Genomic DNA, 21,732 nt, shown 5'->3' with positions numbered 1-21,732 from the left:
CCCCCCCCCCCCCCCCCCCCAGGAGCAAAGATTTGAGTTAAAAACGTTCTGAAAGAATATATATTCAAAGATTTGTGCTACATTTTCACAAAAAAAATCGGGAAAAAAAATCGTAGTGTGGCACTCGGTGCTGCGCTATGAGCTTGTAGTTCTGGTATTTGTCCAATAGCTAAAGTATGACATAATGTTTAAAACACCAAAATGGGTTCCCGCCCATAATTATTGTTCACTATCATGCATTTCTCTGCCTTCAGTATTTTCACAACCGTGTGTTCAGTAAAATGTACAGTATGTCTCATAATAGTAAGAGAAATCTATGAAAATCTGGGAACTAAATCGTTACCAAGAAATTTCTTCACCAATGTGTTTCTAAAGGTGTCTAATAACATGTACTAAAAGTTTGAAATTCAACTCCCGTGGGAAATTTGAGATATTAGCATAATATGTGACCATACCCATAACATCCTATATAAAGGCAAAAAAGTCCAAATTTCATCATTCTTTAAGTAGCATGTGACATATGGAACTAGGGTGATTTCATGATTCTGAATCCATTCCAAGCATTAGTTTTGCACAAAAAACACTCCTTGGGAGGAAAACGGCCACACAAACGTGATGAGGTCAGCACATTTGGTCAAGTGGATATCGCCTAATTTAGCCCAAGGAGTGTTTTTTGTGCAGAACTAATGCTTGGAATGGATTCAGAATCATGAAATCACCCTAGTTCCATATGTCACATGCTACTTAAAGAATGATGAAATTTGGACTTTTTTGCCTTATATAGGATGTTATGGGTATGGTCACATATTATGCTAATATCTCAAATTTCCCACGGGAGTTGAATTTCAAACTTTTAGTACATGTTATTAGACACCTTTAGAAACACATTGGTGAAGACATTTCTTGGTAACGATTTAGTTCCCAGATTGGTCAAATACCTGATAAAATTCCCTTACTATAAGACTTAAGATCTCTGATAAGAGGTTTTATACATTGTTTTAGGCAGCAATTTCAGAATTAGGAAAATAAAAGTATTTATTTTCTATATTGGTCACTAAGAGTAAGAACAGAAACGTATCTAGCTACTATTACTTACAATAGATTGAAAGAAGATAAATGTTCCAACATAAATGACCCGATGGCGTTCTGTTCAATTCATGATTTGACTTTATTACCGTATTTAACATTCACGTACAAAAGTTTGAAATGTGATCAGTTCAATGTGGTTTAAGACAGAGTGAATCAGTTCTCTCTTGCACACACACACACACACACACACACACACACACACACGCACACGCGTCTCTTCACTGTCCTATCGAATGAAGCATACATTTCTAAAATATATTATTAAAATACAAACAGCATAAAAGCCACACCATAGAAGGCCACATATTGAAAAAGCAATACTGTTTTCACATTTTAAGAGGATTGCTAGTAACAAAAAGTGCCTGTTTAACACAATGTTGCCTTGCTACCAAGAAGACAGCAGTCATAATGTTGACCATTTCTTCCCAACTGGACGTGTCGGATAAAACGCCTTCATCATAAGGCGTAACATAATAGTACCGCAGCGTTACACAATAGTACAGTCAACGATAAAGCACTCAGCAGAAGCAGAAACTGAAAGGAGACAGCCGTTACTTTTTCTATGCAGGCAGGATTTAGATACTGTGTACAAACAAACGCACACCAAAGTCCTTGTGGCGGTGCCGGCACACGGGAGAAAACTGTAGAGTAAATCTTGAAAAAACAAGAGGGTGACCGCACACGCCAATAGCCAGAGTGCCAATCTTTTATTAGGACAGCAGGTAAGACAAAAATGAATCCAACGTTTCGGCATTTCCCTGATGAAGGTTTAACCGCCGAAACGTTTTTGTCTTACCTGCTGTCCTAATAAAATATTGAAACTATGGCTATTGGCGTGTGCGGTCACCCTCTTATTTTTTCAAGATTTACTCTACAGGCAGGATTTAGAAACAACAAAAGCAAGACAGAGCAATAAAATACGATTGAAGCATCATCATGAAGCAAAGATCATTCCAAACATATTTGCAGTACTAAATAAATGCATTTGGTTCCATATCAATGTTGACTGTTAACTTGAATACATAAAGAAGTACATGTTGATTTGTACAGGACAGGTTTGTTTAGTTGTTGTGTTTCAACAACTTTAACAACTGTAATTCAGTTGAGTCAGTGCAAGGATGAGCCTTCAATTCTCAGATTATGTTCACTGATGAGGCAAGACGATGATAACTCACTTAACTGTGCAAATTTCTTAACATAAAGTCAACGCTTTTTAAATAATAACATACTCTGAAGTGGGGAAAAACAACAGTGTTCTATAAATCAGAGGTAACTTGCACAACTCCATCCATCCAGTCTGCGGTTTGTTTATAGGCATTATGATTTCATTCTTATAGTGTCATTCGGTTAGGCATTGTAGCTGAAGCCCTCGTCCAATGTTGTACAAGGTCAAGGAGCAGGTGTGTTTGTTTTGTAAGATTATTTAAGACAATGAACAGAGAGACAGGAAATGTGGAGTGCACTCTCACCAAGGCTGTTCCCATGACACACTGTTATACACGGAGGACTCAACTCAAATGTGAAAACAGAGCGGACTGGGAATGGAGCCGAGCGCATCTGCCATCAGAATGTACAAATTGGAACAAAGTTTTAAATTCAGTTTGTCCACCCTTGACCTGCCTGCCGTGATCAGGCTAGTCGTGGTCAAAAAGAAACAACCAAATGTAACCAAACAATGTAGGACAATGTACTCATTACTGTGTTCCTCAAGGCCACCGATACTCAAACAAAATAGACTTCACTAGATCCAAACCAGTATATCGATTTAGCTGATATATCGGTCAATGGTCACTATTTGACATTTTCCACAATGTCGGCATGGCCAATTATCCAGCTGATTTTTAACTGCTTTCAACATGGCATCCCTATTTTGAGCATGCAATTATTGATTATATTATAAAACAATACATTGAATTGCAATGTGTTGTGAGCTTGTACATGGCCTATAATGTAAAAAATAAGTTCCATCTGTATTTTATCTTAACTTGTTTGATAATAAGTTCAATGTTCTGATATAGAAACTGTAATCAAATCACAAAAAGGTTATCGGTGGTGAATAGGAGACTCCATAACTGGTATCGGCATTGGACCCAAAACTCTGGCATCAACTTTGCTTGTGTTAAAGGTTGGTTAGGTGGGTGAAGTAAGTGCTGTAGGTGTGGGTCACTTCCATGCTCTGCTGCTCTGGGCCCTGCCAGGCTCTTTCCTGGCTGAGGCGGTGCTTTGTCTGCTGCTACGGGCGCTGGACGCTTTAGACTGGCCACTGCTGGTGGACAGACGGCTGGACATGCGACCTGGAACACACAACAACACAGGACGAAAAGACGGTGTAGAGAGACAGAAAGCTAAGGGCAAAGATATCATGTACCCACAACGCTGTCGTTATGTACTAGTTAGCACAGTGGCCATCTACCAGTGTACCCAAGGCCAATACGGTTTCACAATATTATAGTAACTCACTATACGTGTCAGTGAGTGATACAGGGCCCATTCCCACTATATGATTGGTTACTTTTGTCTCCATCTGCTGGGGAAGGCAAGACACTGCATGAAAAGTATGTTGACCAAGGGCTGGATAATATATCCATATTGCAATATGAAAAAACATAAAATAAGGGGATATTACATAAATAATACCTAACTTTGGATGTAATATATAATTTATTTTATTGAACTAAATAGTCAACAAGTTTCAAAAACGGCAAAGATAGCCAATCTACAACAAATGCACTTAAAAAATGAAAATAAAAGTTGGTGAAAACATATTGTGATATTTGATTTGGTTCATATTGCCCAGCCCTATGTTGACCGACACTTTTCTTGCCTAGTGCCTTCTCCGGTGTGAAAGAAATACTGATAAAATGCTATATTTCTGGCATGTGACAATTATCCTGGCCCAGCCTGTGTGGTTTCTGGTCTCACCATCGGTGTCATTGACTAGGGACTGCTCTTACTGTCTGTCACTGGCTAGGGACTGCTCTTACTGTCCGTCACTGGCTAGGGACTGCTCTTACTGTCTGTCATTGGCTAGGGACTGCTCTTACTGTCGGTGTCACTGGCTAGGGACTGCTTTACTGTCCGTCACTGGCTAGGGACTGCTCTTACTGTCTGTGTCACTGGCTAGGGACTGCTCTTACTGTTGGTGTCACTGGCTAGGGACTGCTCTTACTGTTGGCGTCACTGGCTAGGGACTGCTCTTACTGTCTGTCACTGGCTAGGGACTGCTCTTACTGTTGGCGTCACTGGCTAGGGACTGCTCTTACTGTCTGTCACTGGCTAGGGACTGCTCTTACTGTTGGCGTCACTGGCTAGGGACTGCTCTTACTGTCTGTCACTGGCTAGGGACTGCTCTTACTGTCGGTGTCACTGGCTAGGGACTGCTCTTACTGTCTGTCACTGGCTAGGGACTGCTCTTACTGTCGGAGTCACTGGCTAAGGACTGTTCTTACTGTCTGTCACTGGCTAGGGAATCTGCTCTTACTGTTGGCGTCACTGGCTAGGGACTGCTCTTAGTGTCTGTCACTGGCTAGGGACTCTGCTCTTACTGTTGGCGTCACTGGCTAGGGACTGTTCTTACTGTCCGTCACTGGCTAGGGACTGCTCTTACTGTCTGTCACTGACTAGGGACTGCTCTTACTGTCTCTCACTGGCTAGGGACTGCACTTACTGTCTGTGTCACTGGCTAGGGACTGCTCTTACTGTCTGTGTCACTGACTAGGGACTGCTCTTACTGTCTGTGTCACTGACTAGGGACTGCTCTTACTGTCTGTGTCACTGACTAGGGACTGCTCTTACTGTCTCTCACTGGCTAGGGACTGCACTTACTGTTGGCGTCACTGGCTAGGGACTGCTCTTACTGTTGACGTCACTGGCTAGGGACTGCTCTTACTGTCGGTGTCACTGGCTAGGGACTGCTCTTACTGTTGGCGTCACTGGCTAGGGACTGCTCTTACTGTTGGCGTCACTGGCTAGGGACTGCTCATCCAGCTGTTGCTGGATCTTGGACAGCTCGTCGGCGGTGAACCTCCACCTCCTCTCCGCCTGGACGACCTGCTGCGGTGGCCGCGGCGCCGAGCGCCTCCGCCCCGCCTCCGCGGTGGACGGCAGACACGAGGCCGGGAACGAGCCCGTCGTCATCCCCTCTGGACATTTCTGAGCGATCACCTTCAGACCTGGGAGGGAGAGTGGAGTTGTGCGTTACATATATCAAGTATATAAAGTCTCGTGAGCAGCTGTGCCAACTTAGTTTAATATCAACAACTTACCGAATACATTAGTATGTTTGATCAATGACACTAAACTATGGACCTCATAATGACTATTTCAAATATATTTTTCCCAGGGCATATGAGAAGACTTACAGTAGAACAGTAGTGCCAGGAAGAATATTACAGTATTAAAGACTGATTTTTGGCCTATCCAGATTCACAAAAACAATAAAATAAAATATAAATAAATAAAACGAAACACATGATTTTTGCTAATCAGATTTTGAACCACATTCTTAGGTGGCTTCAAATGATTCAAATCAGATTTATTTTTACATTTGTCTCAGTCTGGACACTGAAGCTTGAATTTATATATTTCACCATATGTCGCTCGCCGGATCTACAAGCTCACAAAGCATCGCATTGCGATGTGTTGTGAGCTTGTAGATCCGGAGAGTCCTAAAGAAAAGTCCTAAAAAACAAAGCGGATTTGCCTGCAGTCTGGACAAAGCCAACTTACCTCCAGAGAGCATGTAGAGATTCTCGAATCCTCGCTCGCACATGATAGTGGCTGCCTGACTGGCTATCATCTCGTCTTCATCATAAACGATGATGATCTTCCCTGCAGTGTTTTTCTATGTACAGTTAAGGCTCAACGAGTCAAGTACAGAGAGCCTGTTTCGGATTCAAAATAAGCTGGATTTTTGTAAATTGATGATTTCTCTATACGTTTCTCATTAGTGTGCACCAACATAATTTCAACCACAACCCTCACCCTGACCCCAACAAAACACCATATAAAGGGTTAATAATAGTACATTCATAACATCATAAAACAAAAGTAAAAATATTATGTTTTTCATATTCATATTCTCTATACAGTATGTAAAAAAATAAATTGTGTGAAGTGAAGGACGCTCTTATCATCATAGATAATCATACATCACATTACATGCTCAGCCAATCAAATCATCACAAAAGTCATTTCGGCCAATCACTTTTGGCGTCACTTTTCTGCCCTCACTTTTATCCTCAATATGTACTTTGCTCAGCCAATCAAATCGTCGCTACGGGGTGATCAGCCAATCACAAGCCAATGTTTGTGTTCACACAAACACACAAAGCTGCGTATAGGAGGGGCTAGCGGCCCTCAAAAAATACAATACAAATACAAAATATGTATATTTATAATATTTGTATCCACATTCTTCACCCCATGGAACATGTTTTGGGCAAGCCATACATGCGAAAATAGAAGATTCAGCAAAAATAGCTGATCTACAATCTAGTATTAGACACCTGGGGAACTTCGGCAAATGAAGTATTAGGTAGGGTTTACATGGTTAATGCTCATGGATAGACAATGCCATGCTGAAGGATACATAAGTCAGCACTTCCTTGCTGTAGGGGTTCATGGTCCGAGAGAGGGTGGTGATGGGGAAACTGTGTGCTGTAGAGTAGAAAGATTAGCATGAAGAAACCAGATTAACAGACATATTGCTAAGCCTGCTAAGTGCTAAGCAGCCTATGCATCCATGTGTGGCCTCGTCAGTGTGATTGATTGCTATAAAAGCTAATAGCTTTAGTCGTTCTACCCATTCATTTTTATCTGTGGTAGGATACTCTTCATGTGACCACCGCGCTCTGACTATAGGTGCGCTACACGTTCAAAACATATCAAAATAAAGGTAGTGGGTCGCACACACCAAGACTGCAGTTCAAATAGTTTATTTCATATTTGAACAAATACGGACAAACGTTTCGGCTATCCAGCCTTCATCAGTGTCACTGATGAAAGCCGAAACGTTTGTCCGTATTTGTTCAAATACCGGTATGAAATAATCCTAAATTAATCCTAAATTATTCATTAACACTACTGTGTAGATAACCAATAACCAATTAAGCCCAATTTATGCTATTTTGAAATTATCTTCTACATTTTTGAAAAATACTGTAGGTCTGAGGTATAAGTATTTCTATATAGAAATGCAAAGTTTAAAGTAGGGGTGCACGATGATGAAATTATGACCTCTCTGGTTATTTGCATTATCTGATACCGATCCTGACCGATTCCGATATTTTACAGAGGAGGACCACAATGGAAACAAGGCAGACTGGCTGCTCTGAGAGTACAAAACCATTGGCAGCCACATTATTATTGTGTCAACAATATCTGTGAAAATAATCTGGATTATTTTGAGACCGATCCGATATGGCATTTTTATGGCCGATTTTGATATGCTACCTACCGATTATATTGTGCATCTCTAGTTGAAAGTGGTTATTGGTTAACCCATTTTGGGCAGGAAACCCTTTTGGTTTTAGCATTATGTTATGCTTTAGCTAGATAGCAGATCTACAAGCTCTACAAGCTCTACAAGCTCTACAAGCTCATAGCACGCCACCGAGTGGCGCGCTACGAGCTTGTAGGTCTGCTATTTTTTTTAAATCGAAGAACGTTAATAGTACATTTCACTGCTTGAAATACACAGGTGATGATCATGGAAATGCCACCATAGAGTAATAAAAGGATAGAGACCCCCCCCTCCCCGCTATTAATTTCAGTAGAAGTTGCTCAGTGGCGTTTTGAAGCACCCGGAAGACTGCCGGAAGTACAATTATAACTCAATGGCTCGAGCGAGCAGAAGTTTATCCTAGCCTAGTTCATGACGTCACGTGCGTAAGCCCGGACCTCAAATTTGAGGTCCGGGTTTACGCACGTGACGTCATGAACATCCGTCCACCTCCATGAAAGTGCTGCAATTCCACATTTCGCCAGTAGGTAGTGGCAGCTTCAACATTGGATAGCCTCACTGGGGGCTTGAATCCTACACATTTCCAAGTCCGCCACCTACCAGTGATGATGTGGCACTGGTCGTACTGGTCCCGGTCCCGTGCGTCCAGCAGCAGGTAGGGGCAGTCGGTGTAGGGGCTGTTGTCCGGCAGTGGACTGGACACCGGGGTGATACTCGACGACTTCTCACCGTTCCTTTCCAGGTCCAGCTCTCCCACTCCACTGATAACACTACAACAGGACCGAGAGGCACGGAGAGGTCACACTTAGAATGGGCTCTATCATGCATACACACACACGCCATTTTGGAAAGAACCTGCAGGGCCCCTTCCCTACTACTTCTTTCACAGGTGTTACCGCTGATACTAATGAAGGCTCTTTCACGATTCTGAATCCATTCCAAGCATTCGTTTTGCACAAAAAAAACACTCCTTGGGCTAAAAATGGCCATAGCCGTCATGACAAATGCGATGAGGTCAGCACAAATGTGATGAGGTCAGCCCATTTTGGGCACATTTTGGCAAGTGGCTATGGCTGTTTTTAGCCCAAGGAGTGTATTTTGCGCGGGAAAGGAGCCAGCTGTAGGTGGTTCGGGCATCTGGTTAGGATGCCTCCTGGGCATCTCCCTAGGGAGGTCCTCGATGCACGTCCCACTGGGAGGGGACCCCGGGGCAGACCAAGGCGCAGTTGGAGGTACATCGACTCACTGGCCTTGGAACGTCTCGGGATCCCCCAGGAGGAAGTCACTAATGTTGCTCTGGAGAGGGAAGTCTGGAGCTCTCTGGTGGAGCTGTTGCCGACTACGGATACGCGGTTGAAGATGTATGGATGGATGGAGTGTATTTTGTGCAAAACTAATTTCATTTCATTTCATTTCAACCTTTATTTAGTTCTCGGAGAACACACTGAGGGCTGAGACCCTCTTTTTCAGTGGTGCCGAGATTACAACACATCGATGCTTGGAATGTATTCAGAATCATGAAAACCCCCTAGTTTGACATGTCACATGCTACTTAAAGCATAAGGGAAGTTTGAAATTTTTGCCTGCCATAGGATGTTAATGGTAGGGTCACAAGAAACCCCTGTAAGGGGTTTCTTGTGACCAAATTTCCCACTTTAAACAAAAGAAGCCCTTCGGCTGCCGGACTATCTGTTCCATTCTGGTCAAACAGAGTCAGGGTGCTGCTATTGTGCATGTTGGCTCACTGGAAACACTCTGCTACAACCATAGTGGGTCTCTTGAGTGGGTTCCAAATGGCCCTGTATGGGGTGTGTATTGCAACTCTCAGAGTTATGAAGGGATGAGGGTCCTTGAAATTAAAAAGTTGCACACTAAATGGAACAGAGCCTTAATTAGTATAATCGGTAACACCCAAAGTAGTGAAGCGGCCCGGAAGTGCACGGGAATAATTATTCTGTGTGCATATAGCCCATTGTGAACTACAGCCTGTTCTTGCAACTTGGTAGACACTTTTATCCAAAGAAACTGGTAAGAGCTTACAGTAATGCACTCTCCTTCACATATTTATTTGTGTTGGTGCCCCCCAGTGGTGATGCAGGCCCTAATTTGTGACCCGTCATTCATGTCCTATGGAAAGATGGATATGGAGTAACTTAATGCTCGATGCTAATGTCTTAACTTAATGACAGGCCGGCGCTAAAATACAGAGATGTTAGCGAGAGGTGCTATTTAAAAGCCAGCTCAAACTGGGTCTAACATAGCACGCATGCACACACACACACACACACACACACACACACACACACACACACACACACACACACACACACACACACACACACACACACACACACACACACACACACACACACACACACACACACACACACACACACACACACACACACACACACAGCGTCCTAGAGCCACAGCGTAAAAAAATAATGAGGTGAACTCATGAAACCAACAATGGTGTCACCAAGGAAACCACGGCAATCAGACCAGAGGAAAATGACAGTTTGAAGTACTGTATACAGACACACCCAGAATGAGACATCAACACCAGACAAACACAGGTAAATCACACCTGTGGCCGGTCCAATTCTGTGGTTAAAACAAGTAAACATGTAAAATAAATAGAACAAACAAAAAATTGATGTACTCCATCAAGCAATGCCCCACGCCGAAAATAGTCAACATACAACCTACAAGCTCACAACACGCCACGTTGCACCTTCATATGACAAATCAGGCTCACGGTGCCTTACAATTCCCGAAATATTTTTATATTTTTTTCAAATTGTTGTTTGTGTCATTAGTAATATTATGCGCCCATAAAGCGACTTAATTCTTAAGGTAAATTATTCTTCACTGCGATCAAGCTTCAACCTGTATGTAGGAGGCATTGTGTGATGTTTGAATAATAATAATAATACTCCAAAAATGTACCCAATTAGTTACTGTGCACCATGGATCAGGCTTTAGGGTGCGCCATCCGCAGTGTATCCTGTGTTCAGGACTCAGGAACATCCTGCCATGACGACTACTCAACACTGTGTCCATTGTGTGGTTCACTTTAGATCGGCCCAACATCCTTCTCTCTCTCTCTCTGTGAAGGGATCTAATGCCCTACCATTACCGGGGGCCCCCCCTGGGTGTAGAGGGCCAGAGATATAGAGTTACACCTCCGGCGTACCTGTCAGAGGTAAAGTGGGGTTGGCAGGGGGGGGGGTGTGGGAATGAGGCCAGCGTGGGGATGCTATAACAGATGGAGTAGATTGGCGGTGAGGGTTAATGTACGGTACAGAACCGTGGTGAGGGGTCGAGGGTGGGGTGGGTGAGGTTTTCCGCCGGGAAACAGAGGTGGATGTGTGCGGGGGTGGAGTACAGACACAGATACTGGGTGTGTAGGGTTACAGGTACGCTTGGGGTAATAGATTGCCATTGTTCAATGACCCGTGATCCAGCAGGAGTAAATTGGGTGTGAGAGAGAGATTGTAAATGTATTATTATATACAGTAAGGGCAAGAGATTATGATTATTAAGTGCAGAACAGTGGATTAGGGATACATATTTTCATTCCTGTAGACGTGTGGGAAGCAATAAGTATATTTTGCAAAACTGTAATCATGTGTTCTCTGCATTATGCGTTGTTCACTGTTCAGCTAATGTCTCGTTTATCCTCCGTTGCATGACGCTGTCGCACGCTGAAAAGAGAAAATCTACAAGTTCACCAACCAACATGTAGGTCAGCTATTGTTGGAAGTATCAATCGTGACGTGTACATCGGCTTTGTTTTTTTATCTTGGGCTTCAGCAGTTCATTTTTGGAACCGCTTCCAAGTAAATGTTCCCGAATCAATAGCTCCGAGTCTCACAAATCTCTTGTTGAATATTTTCGCCGCAAATGTGAAGTCTACTCCATCTGCTCCACTTGGAAAGCTGGAAGAATACTGCTACGAAGTGCACTAAAAGCTTTACAGATGTTTGCATTAAAATTTGTTTTCCTCCCTCTATCCACTAATTTACCCAGGGATTCCAACGGATTTTGGATCTGATATGTGGATTTGTATTTACGGTAGATTCGGTAAAATCCTTTCAAACCCTAACCATGGTTTTGGCTTTGTGCATGTGTGTGTACAGAATTACACACATGCACACTCGCACACACACACTTCTAATTCTATTGCTTTTTTTTTTTCTTGTCGCTGTCGCAGTCAATACAGGGGAATTGTACTCACATACTGGTGTCATGTCATGTAACAATAAAGAATGTGGAAACTTATGAGGACACAGTGTGTAGTGAGCCTGACCTCTGTAATGTGGACCGGGCAGTGTGGCAGTAGTCCCCAGCCTCCCTGCTGCTCTGTGATGTGGACCTGGCAGTGTGGCAGGAGTCCCCAGCCTCCCAGCTGCTGCTCTGTGGGAGGACGGCCATCACGGAGGAAGGCTGGAGGCAACCGTTGCTCTGCTCTGACAGACACTCTGCATCCGCCTCCTCCGACAGGTACTCTGGGGACACGGGGAATAGAACAGAAGAGAATACAATTGGTACGAATACAACAGAATAAAATATATTGAATAGAATAGCACAATTACCATAATTTGCCTAAGAAAGTCATATTTTGGGCAAATTGTGATATCTGCCTAACTCTACTCTCCTAACACTGCTGATTCACCCAGCCTTATTGCCTACGTCCTCAGCCTATCAGCATGCTTGTTACATTCCAAAAACCACTATCTGCCCATGTCAAAAAGATGACATAGGCATGGCAGAAAATAGAGAGTATAGTAGTGTAAGTAAAATGCAGGTGAGAAATATGACATGCAGAAGACATGCATTATCATATATTATTATTAGGCATGTAACGATATATCGTATATCGATATATATCGATATTATATCCCGACGATATGTATTTTTAGGGGGGCTAGTGTGTGATATGAATTGTGAGCTGTAATCATATTCCATCATATTCACATGCTTTTGGAGAGAAATGAGACAGACTCCATGCAGTCACTTTCAGTAGTAGAGGCCTGCAGAGGGGAGCTGTATGTGTCTGTGCCACAGGTGATGGTGGTGCTCATTAATACATCAAGGAAGGCAATTATGTTTCTGCACTGTCAAATAGGTCTACATCGATCCTAAGATGCCATCAAAGAAAAGAAGAAATGTTAACTCGAGCTAGGTTTAAACATGAAAGCATGTTTACAGTTGTTGCACAGAAATTAAGTAATTTTACATGAAAAGTAATGCTACTTTTGCAATGTAGTTAAATAAAAATTGTGAAAAAAGCTTGGGGGGGAAGATAAATCATTTGTCTGGAAAATAATTGTGTTGAAAATATTGTGAAAAATCGTATCGTGAACCTCATATCGTGATACGTATCGTATCGTGAGTTGAGTGTATCGTTACATGCCTAATTATTATGTATTATGACTATGAGTATGACCCAACTACACAGCTTCAGCAATCAGTGTATTGTCCCCTCACAGTTACCTTCTTGTCTGGGTGATTCGTCATCATCCACACTTTGATTCAGCTCTGTGACATATGCTACCTGAAGTACCTGGAATGGGGAAATAAACAAAACACATTTTCAGCGGGTTTCCAATAGAAATCAAGAGCAAGGACAACACAGCGGTGGGGGTTTGTACTAGGTGAAAGTAACACACTAGCTGTCCACTGGCACTAGTACGCCACAAGAAGTCTATAAATGATTAAATACTGCAAATAGATTGGTTTTCTCACTGGCTTCGTTTGAATCGTTTCCTCTGCTCGAAGATGCATGGCACCGAAAGTGATTTACAAATGAGTGTTCTTGGGTTAACAGATACTGTTAATACAGAGGGCATTCAGTTCATTCAAGTCCAGGCTGCCCAGCTAACTTGATGGCAATGCTGCCCAGTCTCTTTTAAGCTGTTTACGTAGCAAAGTTAGATTGACTACAATTTGTAAATGCTGATATTATAGCAACATCATGACATCATGACAAAAACAGATAAAAATGTTGATAGTTTACCAATGATTACAAATAAATGTCTGCATGAATCTCACAAGACATTCATACATGAAAACATTCTTACCAATTGTGCAAAAGTTGTCACTTTTAGGCGTTTGAAGAGTTCACCCTTGCGGTACCTGTAATCTGAGAGAAAAGATAATCAAAACCCCAAATAAGACAAAATAGAAGAAAAAAAAACGTCTAAATAATAGCAATGCCAGTTATGTAGTAAACATTAACTGTATAAATGGTAATAGGATTATTATTATTATTATTTTTATCAGACCAAAAAAGGCATTTGATTTTTGGATTCCGTTAGCCACTGGGGCAGGTGGACATATGCCATATTTTCCTGTAATGTTCGAATATCTTCACAAGTAATCAAGCCAGCACATCTGAATCTCACCTGGGTCTTGCGGCTCATCTACCTCCTCACCTTCCTCCAGTACTAACATGTCAGCAACATTCAGCTCTACCCTATCCGTTCCCATGCTACAGAACCTCCCAGGCAACTTTGGCACAACTATGCCCAAAGCAGCAGGAACCTTCTTTTAAAAGTGCCATTGATATGGCTAATGGCTGTGACCCCCGAGTGTGACCTCACTATCTTGCTCTCCGTTTCTCTGTTAAAAGCACCTGTTGGCAAGTACATGGCGTAGTCTAATACTTTAGACTCCACTGAGAAATAACTGTAACAATCACCCATTGGTCGAATGAAGGAGTCAGTGGCGCTTATCCCTGAGAAATCGGAAGGAAGCCCGAAAGAAAATGGCCTCCAGGCAGCAGCAAGCCAACAAAGTACTCATTCACAACGGTTGAGCCAGTCATTGTGGCTTGGAAAACATCAGTGGAACAGAGCTTCTCCAGTTTGCCTCCCAAAACCAAGCTGACAAGAAGGAGAAACTCTTACATTCACCAGCTTAAAGTGATGAACTGGACCTTCTAAATTTCAGTGTGATCTGAACTGTATGCTTAAAGTCAAGAAAGGGATAATTAGAAGCCTCTTGATTCAATGAGAGTGGAGTGGAGGAAAAACAGTGTGTGTGTGTGTGTGTGTGTCATGTAAAACTTAAATCCTGCTGCAGTCTCCTGCCATGAATCAACCCTTTTCAACTAACAGACCACATATAAGCTGGCAACATCTCGCCTGAAATCGGGTATCCCACAGTACAAGTACACTGTGATTTATTCAACCACCTAATTTGTGGTCCTGTAATGCCACTGTAATAATGCAAAAGTAATGCCATTGTCATCACTGCGATCTACCTTGCCAACAGTCATTAAGACATGTGAATCCCTTGACTCCTTCAAACGTGCTCTCTCAAAGGGCACCTACGGACGCCGGACGGCTGCAATTCAAAACTGGCCCCTGTAAAATCTGAATCCCCCACCCACCCCTTTTCCCCCCTCACTGTATATGTTTTTTTCCTTTTTACCTCCTTTATGAAGAAGTGTATTATTTGTACTTCTAAATGTTATGATGAATTGAAATTCAGGTGGACCCTATTGTAAACAAGTGTAATGCTTTATGGTGTCACATTGAGTTGTGCTTGAAAGGTACTGTAATTCTGCAAACTGTTAATAAATACTTCAATCAATCAATCAATCAATCAATCTGCACCTCTACCTAAAACTGCCTGCATATGTTCTATCTTCTAACTTACTTTTTTGGATCTCCTCCAGTCTTTCCAAATACTTTGTTTGACTGCATCCTATCAAGTGAGAAATGACAAGAAAGGAACCAATAATTAAGGAACAGTTTGTTTCTCGGTGACAAGCCGAAGCTAACATGACACATTTTGAATTGTACATACAGTATAACCAGCCGTGCAGCAACTGTGCACACGGACGGCTGTTCCGTTACATACCTGTATCCACTCTTGTTTTAACGTGTTTATATTTTGGGTTCTCTGGTATCCTTTTTTTCAGGTACTGAAACCAGGGGAATGCAAAGTCATATTTATATATTAATAAATGCTCTTTCGTACAGGTGCTTGTTACTAATGCTGAGTCTGTCTGACACAATAGCTATTAAGGCACAACATTTCATTACGATCTTAGTATAGTAATGTATCGGTATAACTAACACATTGAGAGTGAAGAAATCCCATTTGGATTCATGACATTTACCTTGGCATTTCCAATGGTATTGGTCGACATCTTTTCACAAACTGAGAACACCACAACATAACATAAATGTTCAGTGTTGTTTATTAAACAAACGTGGCGCTGATTGGTCGGAGCATCTTTGCGGTCCAATCACAGAAGCCGATACTAGGCCCCCGATGCTTGAGCGTCGCTGTGCCTGTGGTTTGATGTGCGGCTGGGGCTGGTTGCCTAGCAGCAGAGAACGCTCCCGTTTGATGCTATAACTGCACAAGGTACTTTATTTCCCCGTATGAAGCCCGAGGTATACCTCCGAAAATAGCAGCCATACGAGCTCCTACCTAGGCTAGAAGCTCTCGTTTAAAACAGAAACAAACGAACAAGTCTGATATTTTAGATGGTTGATTGATAATCAATCAAAAATGTTCAATCAATCAATCAATCAATCAATCATTGATTGATTGATTGATTGATTGAACATTTTATTAACAGTTTGTAGAACAAACGATAGGAGACAAAACTCGACAAAAGGTCAATACAAAAACTGCTACGAGGATAAAACCAGAAAAAGGGGAAACAATGTACAGTATGGAACTCTATGCTTAAAAGTGTTTTTTTAGGGGGGTGAAATTACCTTGGGCGAAGCTGTCTGCACAGTCAGACTCTCTCGCTGGGACAGAGCTATCGGCCACTCTTTTACTGTCTTTCGTTGTGTTTAAACAAACACCACCGCGTGCTTCTTTATTTTAAATCAGATGATTTGTTTCAGGTGCGTTATCGTTGCTATAATTCATTGCGTTACAAACCATGAATGTTTGCAGTGATGTGCACACAGTGACACAACACAGGTCGGCGATCGACAGGCACGGTCTGGAGAAGTTCAGCGCGGATTGTGACAGATTCAACTTTCTCTTTCACCAGTCAGTCAGTCAGAACAACAACTATACACTTTGACAGGTTGATTCTTCTTATCACTAGAAATGGCGTCCGTTATGGTAAGTATATGCGTGCTAAAAGCTCACTTTATCTAAACACATTTTCAGATTTGACTGCTCTTGATCTGAGTAAATCTCACTCACTAGCTAGTTGGCTAATTTGGTAGCGTCCTCTATAGTTAAGAGGATTTACTGCTTGGTAACTCTCTCTCAATATAATGCCAGGCTTGTGTGTGAAATAAATAACCTAGGTAGCTATAATCGAATGGTTCTACTTCTAGTCTCCATGTCGTAGTCTTTAAAAAAAAGTTTCAAGCTTTGAAAAAGACAACTGGGGTCTGGGCATGCAGATTAAATCCATGCAACACTCTGTCAAGCATATAAACAATACGTTTTGTAGTGTAGACTAGAGGGGGGACGACGGCAGACCTGTTTGTTTGGCAAGTCAAACATACAACTGTGAATGTTACCCATTTTTGCAGGATGACCCCACCCTTGAGCGACAATTCAAAGGACATAAAGATGCTGTCACCTGTGCAGACTTCAACCCCAATGGCAAACAACTGGGTAATGTGTCCTCATTAAACCTGCAATGATCACTCACTCAGTCCCCCCCAACCACACACACACACACACACACACACACACACACACACACACACACACACACACACACACACACACACACACACACTGTCGTTAGCCACGGGTGAGTCTTTAACCGGACTACAACATGACGTCACGAGCCGCAGTGAAGAGCAAACCACCGCCACCGCTCCAGCCCTTCTCTCTGTTTTTACTCACCACCGCTCAACGTTATTTCAGCTCCGGTGGTCAGCTCACCACCGAAGATCCAGACTATGAATGAGCCTTTAACCGGCACCGCATGTCGGGAGCCAGGGGTGAGTCTAAAGGCTCATTCAGTCTGGATTTTCGGTGGTGAGGTGACCACCAAAATAACGTTGAGCGGCTGAAATAACGTTGAGCGGTGGTGAGTAAAAACAGAGAGAAGGGCGGTTGCTCTTCACCGCGGCTTGTGACGTCATGTTGTAGTTCGGTGGTCACCTCACCACCGAAAATCCAGACTGAATAACGCTTTAACCAGCCGCGTTGAAACCCCTGCAATAAAGTGTTTCAGCCAGGTTCTGATTTACCTTCCCTTTCATTTCTCCCTCCAGCCACGGGGTCTGTAGATAGGAGCCTGATGATCTGGAACCTGGCTCCCAAGGCAAGGCCCTTCCGTTTCGTTGGCCACAAAGACCTCATCACTGGAGTGCACTTCTCCCCCACCGGAGACCTGCTGGCCAGTTCCTCCAAGGACAAGACCGTGCGACTATGGACACCCAACTTGTAGGCACTGATCACGTGACAACAGTAGCAACTGTCAAATTGTGTTTTTTGTTTCTTTTGCATTGAACATTGTAGCATATCTTTGACTTTTAGGCATTGTAAATGGCAATGGCAATGGCAGATAACCACGACATTATGATGAATAACCAAAACAGGACATGCATTTCATAATTTTAGTCTACTAGATGATCTACAAGCTCACAAGACGCCACATGTCACAGCTTGTAGATCGACTATTTCTGCTATTCCAACTGATGCATTTATACAGATAAATGGAAACGATTCGGATGATTATGCAAAAAATAATTATCGAATAATTGCGATCAGGTGATTATGTATTAATTGTGACAGACCTAGTGGTTAAGCTGGTTGATGCTAGCTAATGTCTGTGATGGCTGCAAGTGCAAGGCAATGTTAACAGAACATGTTGACTGTGTCCGGAGGTTTTGGCTCATGTACCATGTACTAGTTTACTATTGTTTGCTACTCATTTTAGTGTTCTGGGAATACTGTTCATGTATGGTGTGTAGGCATGTAACAATTCACTCAACTCACGATCCAAATTGAATCACGATATTAGGTTCACAATACGATTTTTCACGATTGTTTATAAACACACACAAAAATACCAAAGTCTTGGTGTGTGTGACCCATCACCTTTATTACAATGTCTTCCACAAATCTCAAATCCTGTTTTTTATGCATTTGTCAACATATATGATATAAGTTTTTATTAAATCGATTTTTACATTGCTGCCAGTTTATATCGATATATGTCGATATACGATTCATGGTTACATGACTAATGGTTTGTGTTCCTGCTCGTGTTGCAGTAAAGCAGCGTCGACGGTGATCAAAGCTCACATAGCCGCCGTGCGAAGTGTCTGCTTCTCCAACGACGGCCTGACCCTGGTGACCGCCTCGGACGACAAGACGGTCAAGGTGTGGAACGTCCAGAGCCAGCGCTTCCTCTACTCTCTCAACCAGCATACCAACTGGGTCCGCTGCGCTAGGTAACCATGCACTGGCATCACACAGCGACGTGTGCGTGTGCGTGTGTGTGTGCGTGTGCGTACGTACGTGCGTGCGTACGTACGTACGTGCGTGCGTGCGTGCGTGCGTGCGTGCGTGCGTGAATACTGCACTCTTATTGATACTGCTTAGTGGCTTGTTAACAATACTCGTATACGCTTATTTATAATCTGATAGTCTGCAAAACGTGTATATACATATTTAAAAAATCACACCAGTGAAGTGAGGGGCGCTCTTATCATACATCATCTCATTCTGGCCAATCACAATTTGTGTCCTCGCCTTCAATGTTTGTGTTTACACAAACACTCAAAACTGGCCATTCATTGTCAATGGCATTTAATGTTTGTGTTAGCACAAAGTTTGTGTTTACATGCACACTAAAAGCTGGACATAGGAGGGGCTAGCGCCCCTCAAAAATATATATTTGTAGCTATTTGCTAAAAACAATTAGCTTTCATCTCCGTGTGTTGAGCTGTATAAATGGGAACCAGGAGAAAAGGGAAGAGTTTCAGCATGCTTCTCAACAAAACGATAGCATTACCCTGTTTAAAGAATTCAAGAAAGTACAACTTTTTAAAATTAATGTATTTCTGCCTTCTGTTGCTCCACTGCAGGTTTTCTCCTGATGGGCGACTTATTGCATCCTGCGGGGACGACCGCACCGTACGACTATGGGACACCTCCACCAAGCGGTGCATCAACTGCTTCTCAGACTATGGAGGGTAAGGACCCGTCCCGTCGCATCCCGCCTCTTTATTATCTCTCTGTTCCACGAACGTTCTGAGGCCAAATTAGTCTTTGCCATGCCGCTCCGTTCTGTGACGGAGTTGTATGAAGGATTATCATTTGTGGCGGGACTCGGGAGTAGCCGGATGGGAACCGCGAGGTTCCCAGTTCGATCCCGGGCTCTCCCAGAGTTGGTGTCGAAGTGTCCTTGGCAAGATTCTGAACCCCTAATTGCTCCCAATGTGCAGGTTGTTGCCTTGCATGGTTTCCTCCGCCATCGGTATATGAATGGGTGAATGTAATGCACAATCTATGTAAAACGCTTTGGATAAAAGTGCTATATAAATGCACCATTTACCATTTGTGTTTCCACTGCAGTGGGCCTGGCATCAGGAGTAGGGCATGTTTTCGAAAAACTAGTGATGTCAGTGTAGTTTTAGCTGTTGGACGACAGCATATCACTATTATGACATTAGGAATAAGTCTAGACAAGTTAACGATGATTTTTCCCTGCAAGTGGTGTTGTTTTGGGTATACTGATTGTACAGTACTGTTACGTGTTCTATGATCAGTGCTGGATGAATAAATGTAATTTTGACTCACACCACTCCCAGGTCTGCAACATTTGTGGACTTCAACAGCAGTGGTACGTGCATAGGGTCGTCGGGAACGGACAACACCCTGAAAATATGGGACCTCCGAACCAATAAGCTATTACAGCATCACCAAGGTGTGTGAAAGATGAAAGATTATACACATTTTCCACATTTTTTTTTTTCATATTTTTCTTTGGTGCTTTAACCCATTTTGACCTGAGATCAGATTCTAAGCTATGTTTCTATGTCAGTCCGGAGGGAATGCACTAAAAAGCTGTGTGTGTGTGTGTGTGTGTGTGTGTGTGTGTGTGTGTGTGTGTGTGTGTGTGTGTGTGTGTGTGTGTGTGTGTGTGTGTGTGTGTGTGTGTGTGTGTGTGTGTGTGTGTGTGTGTGTGTGTGTTAATAATGATCTCAATCTATAATCTAATTATTCGCTCCTTGTTTGATTAGCCACAGATGCTGTTACTTGTGTGCCTGTAACCGCAGGAATGTTACTAGCGCGTCCCTATTCTGGGAAATCATGTCATAATAGGTAGACATATGTACCCTGAAGAAGGCAGTTGTTTTTATCCCATTTTGACCGATTGTTCAAAAATAGCAGACTTACAAGCTCGTAGCGCGCCACTCGGTGGCGCGCTATGAGCTTGTAGATCTGCTATTTTTCAATAGCTAAAGCATAACATAATGCTAACACCAAAAGGGGTTCCCGCCCAGAATGGCTTAATAAGGATTTCATTCATTCATGTGTGCCTCTGACTTTTGTATCACAGTCCCATGGATTGAGGTTGAAGTTCTCAGTCGCCACGACTGATTCAGGACTTTTGGATTCCATCGAAGTCCAGCATGTCTTCTATGGAAGCATGTTGCATAAAATTCTAATGGTCATGGATATTTCATAAAAGCAAAGGTTAAAGCTGAAACGGCAGGAACAATTTTACAATACTAAAACAATCAACAACATATGTATTGTGTTTGTTTAGGGTTAGTGTGGGAGGCTCCTTTCACACTGTTTAAAACAAGTAAGACGCGCGAACGCGGGAAGCGAACGCAGCTCGTAAATTGCAAAAACAACAATTAGAATAAATTACGTAATTTTTTAAGGTTTTTTTTTAAATTCTCTTTTTTTGTGTTTTTTAAGATTTCTTTTTAAGTTAATTTTTTTTTAAGTTAAGTTCTTTTTAAGTTTTTCCTTTTAAAGTTTTTCCTTTTTAAGTTTTTTTAAGTTAAGTTTTGTGTGTGTGTGTGTGCGTGCGTGCGTGTGTGTGTGTGTGTGTGTGTGTGTGTGTGTGTGTGCGTGCATGTGTGTGTGTGTTTTTGTGTGTGATACAGCTGCGCCCTCTGGTGGTGGGCGGGTGGTGTTACAGCGTGACACACAGACAGACAGACAGACATGATCTGCTGGGTCTCATAGTAAATGCTCACTGCGTT

The 21,732-nt window shown here is 42.6% G+C and overlaps 2 protein-coding genes and 1 long non-coding RNA gene across 3 annotated transcripts in view; 2 read left to right on the top strand and 1 right to left on the bottom strand.

The window, feature by feature from the left end:
- Positions 1–1,155: 1,155 nt before the first annotated feature.
- LOC306923101 lies at positions 1,156–2,976 on the top strand. The gene is made up of 2 exons (XR_013790000.1): positions 1,156–1,657; positions 1,967–2,976. It is a non-coding gene; the product is annotated as an uncharacterized lncRNA (long non-coding RNA).
- cep41 (centrosomal protein 41) lies at positions 1,515–15,863 on the bottom strand. Its single transcript, XM_079501117.1, has 11 exons — positions 15,687–15,863; positions 15,425–15,488; positions 15,221–15,268; positions 13,639–13,700; positions 13,052–13,121; positions 11,865–12,063; positions 8,153–8,322; positions 6,680–6,747; positions 5,818–5,932; positions 5,043–5,261; positions 1,515–3,383 (listed from the first exon to the last, which is right to left on the bottom strand). Exons 1-11 carry the CDS (start codon positions 15,714–15,716, stop codon positions 3,253–3,255), a joined length of 1,176 nt encoding a protein of 391 aa, XP_079357243.1. The 5' UTR covers positions 15,717–15,863; the 3' UTR covers positions 1,515–3,252.
- A 508-nt stretch (positions 15,864–16,371) lies between these two features.
- poc1b (POC1 centriolar protein B) overlaps positions 16,372–21,732 on the top strand; it is a 106,623-nt gene continuing 101,262 nt past the window's right edge. The window contains exons 1-6 of the mRNA XM_079501772.1: positions 16,372–16,657; positions 17,080–17,164; positions 17,776–17,947; positions 18,781–18,960; positions 19,597–19,704; positions 20,323–20,438. Coding sequence (XP_079357898.1) covers positions 16,643–16,657; positions 17,080–17,164; positions 17,776–17,947; positions 18,781–18,960; positions 19,597–19,704; positions 20,323–20,438 — 676 coding nt within the window. The 5' untranslated portion in view covers positions 16,372–16,642. The remainder of the gene's footprint in view (positions 16,658–17,079; positions 17,165–17,775; positions 17,948–18,780; positions 18,961–19,596; positions 19,705–20,322; positions 20,439–21,732) is intronic.

Source organism: Electrona antarctica (assembly GCF_951216825.1).
Source record: "Electrona antarctica genome assembly, chromosome: 5".
Lineage (NCBI taxonomy): Eukaryota > Metazoa > Chordata > Actinopteri > Myctophiformes > Myctophidae > Electrona > Electrona antarctica.
Note: the sequence above shows the minus strand (reverse complement) of the source record. Positions and strands in the feature narration are given on the sequence as shown.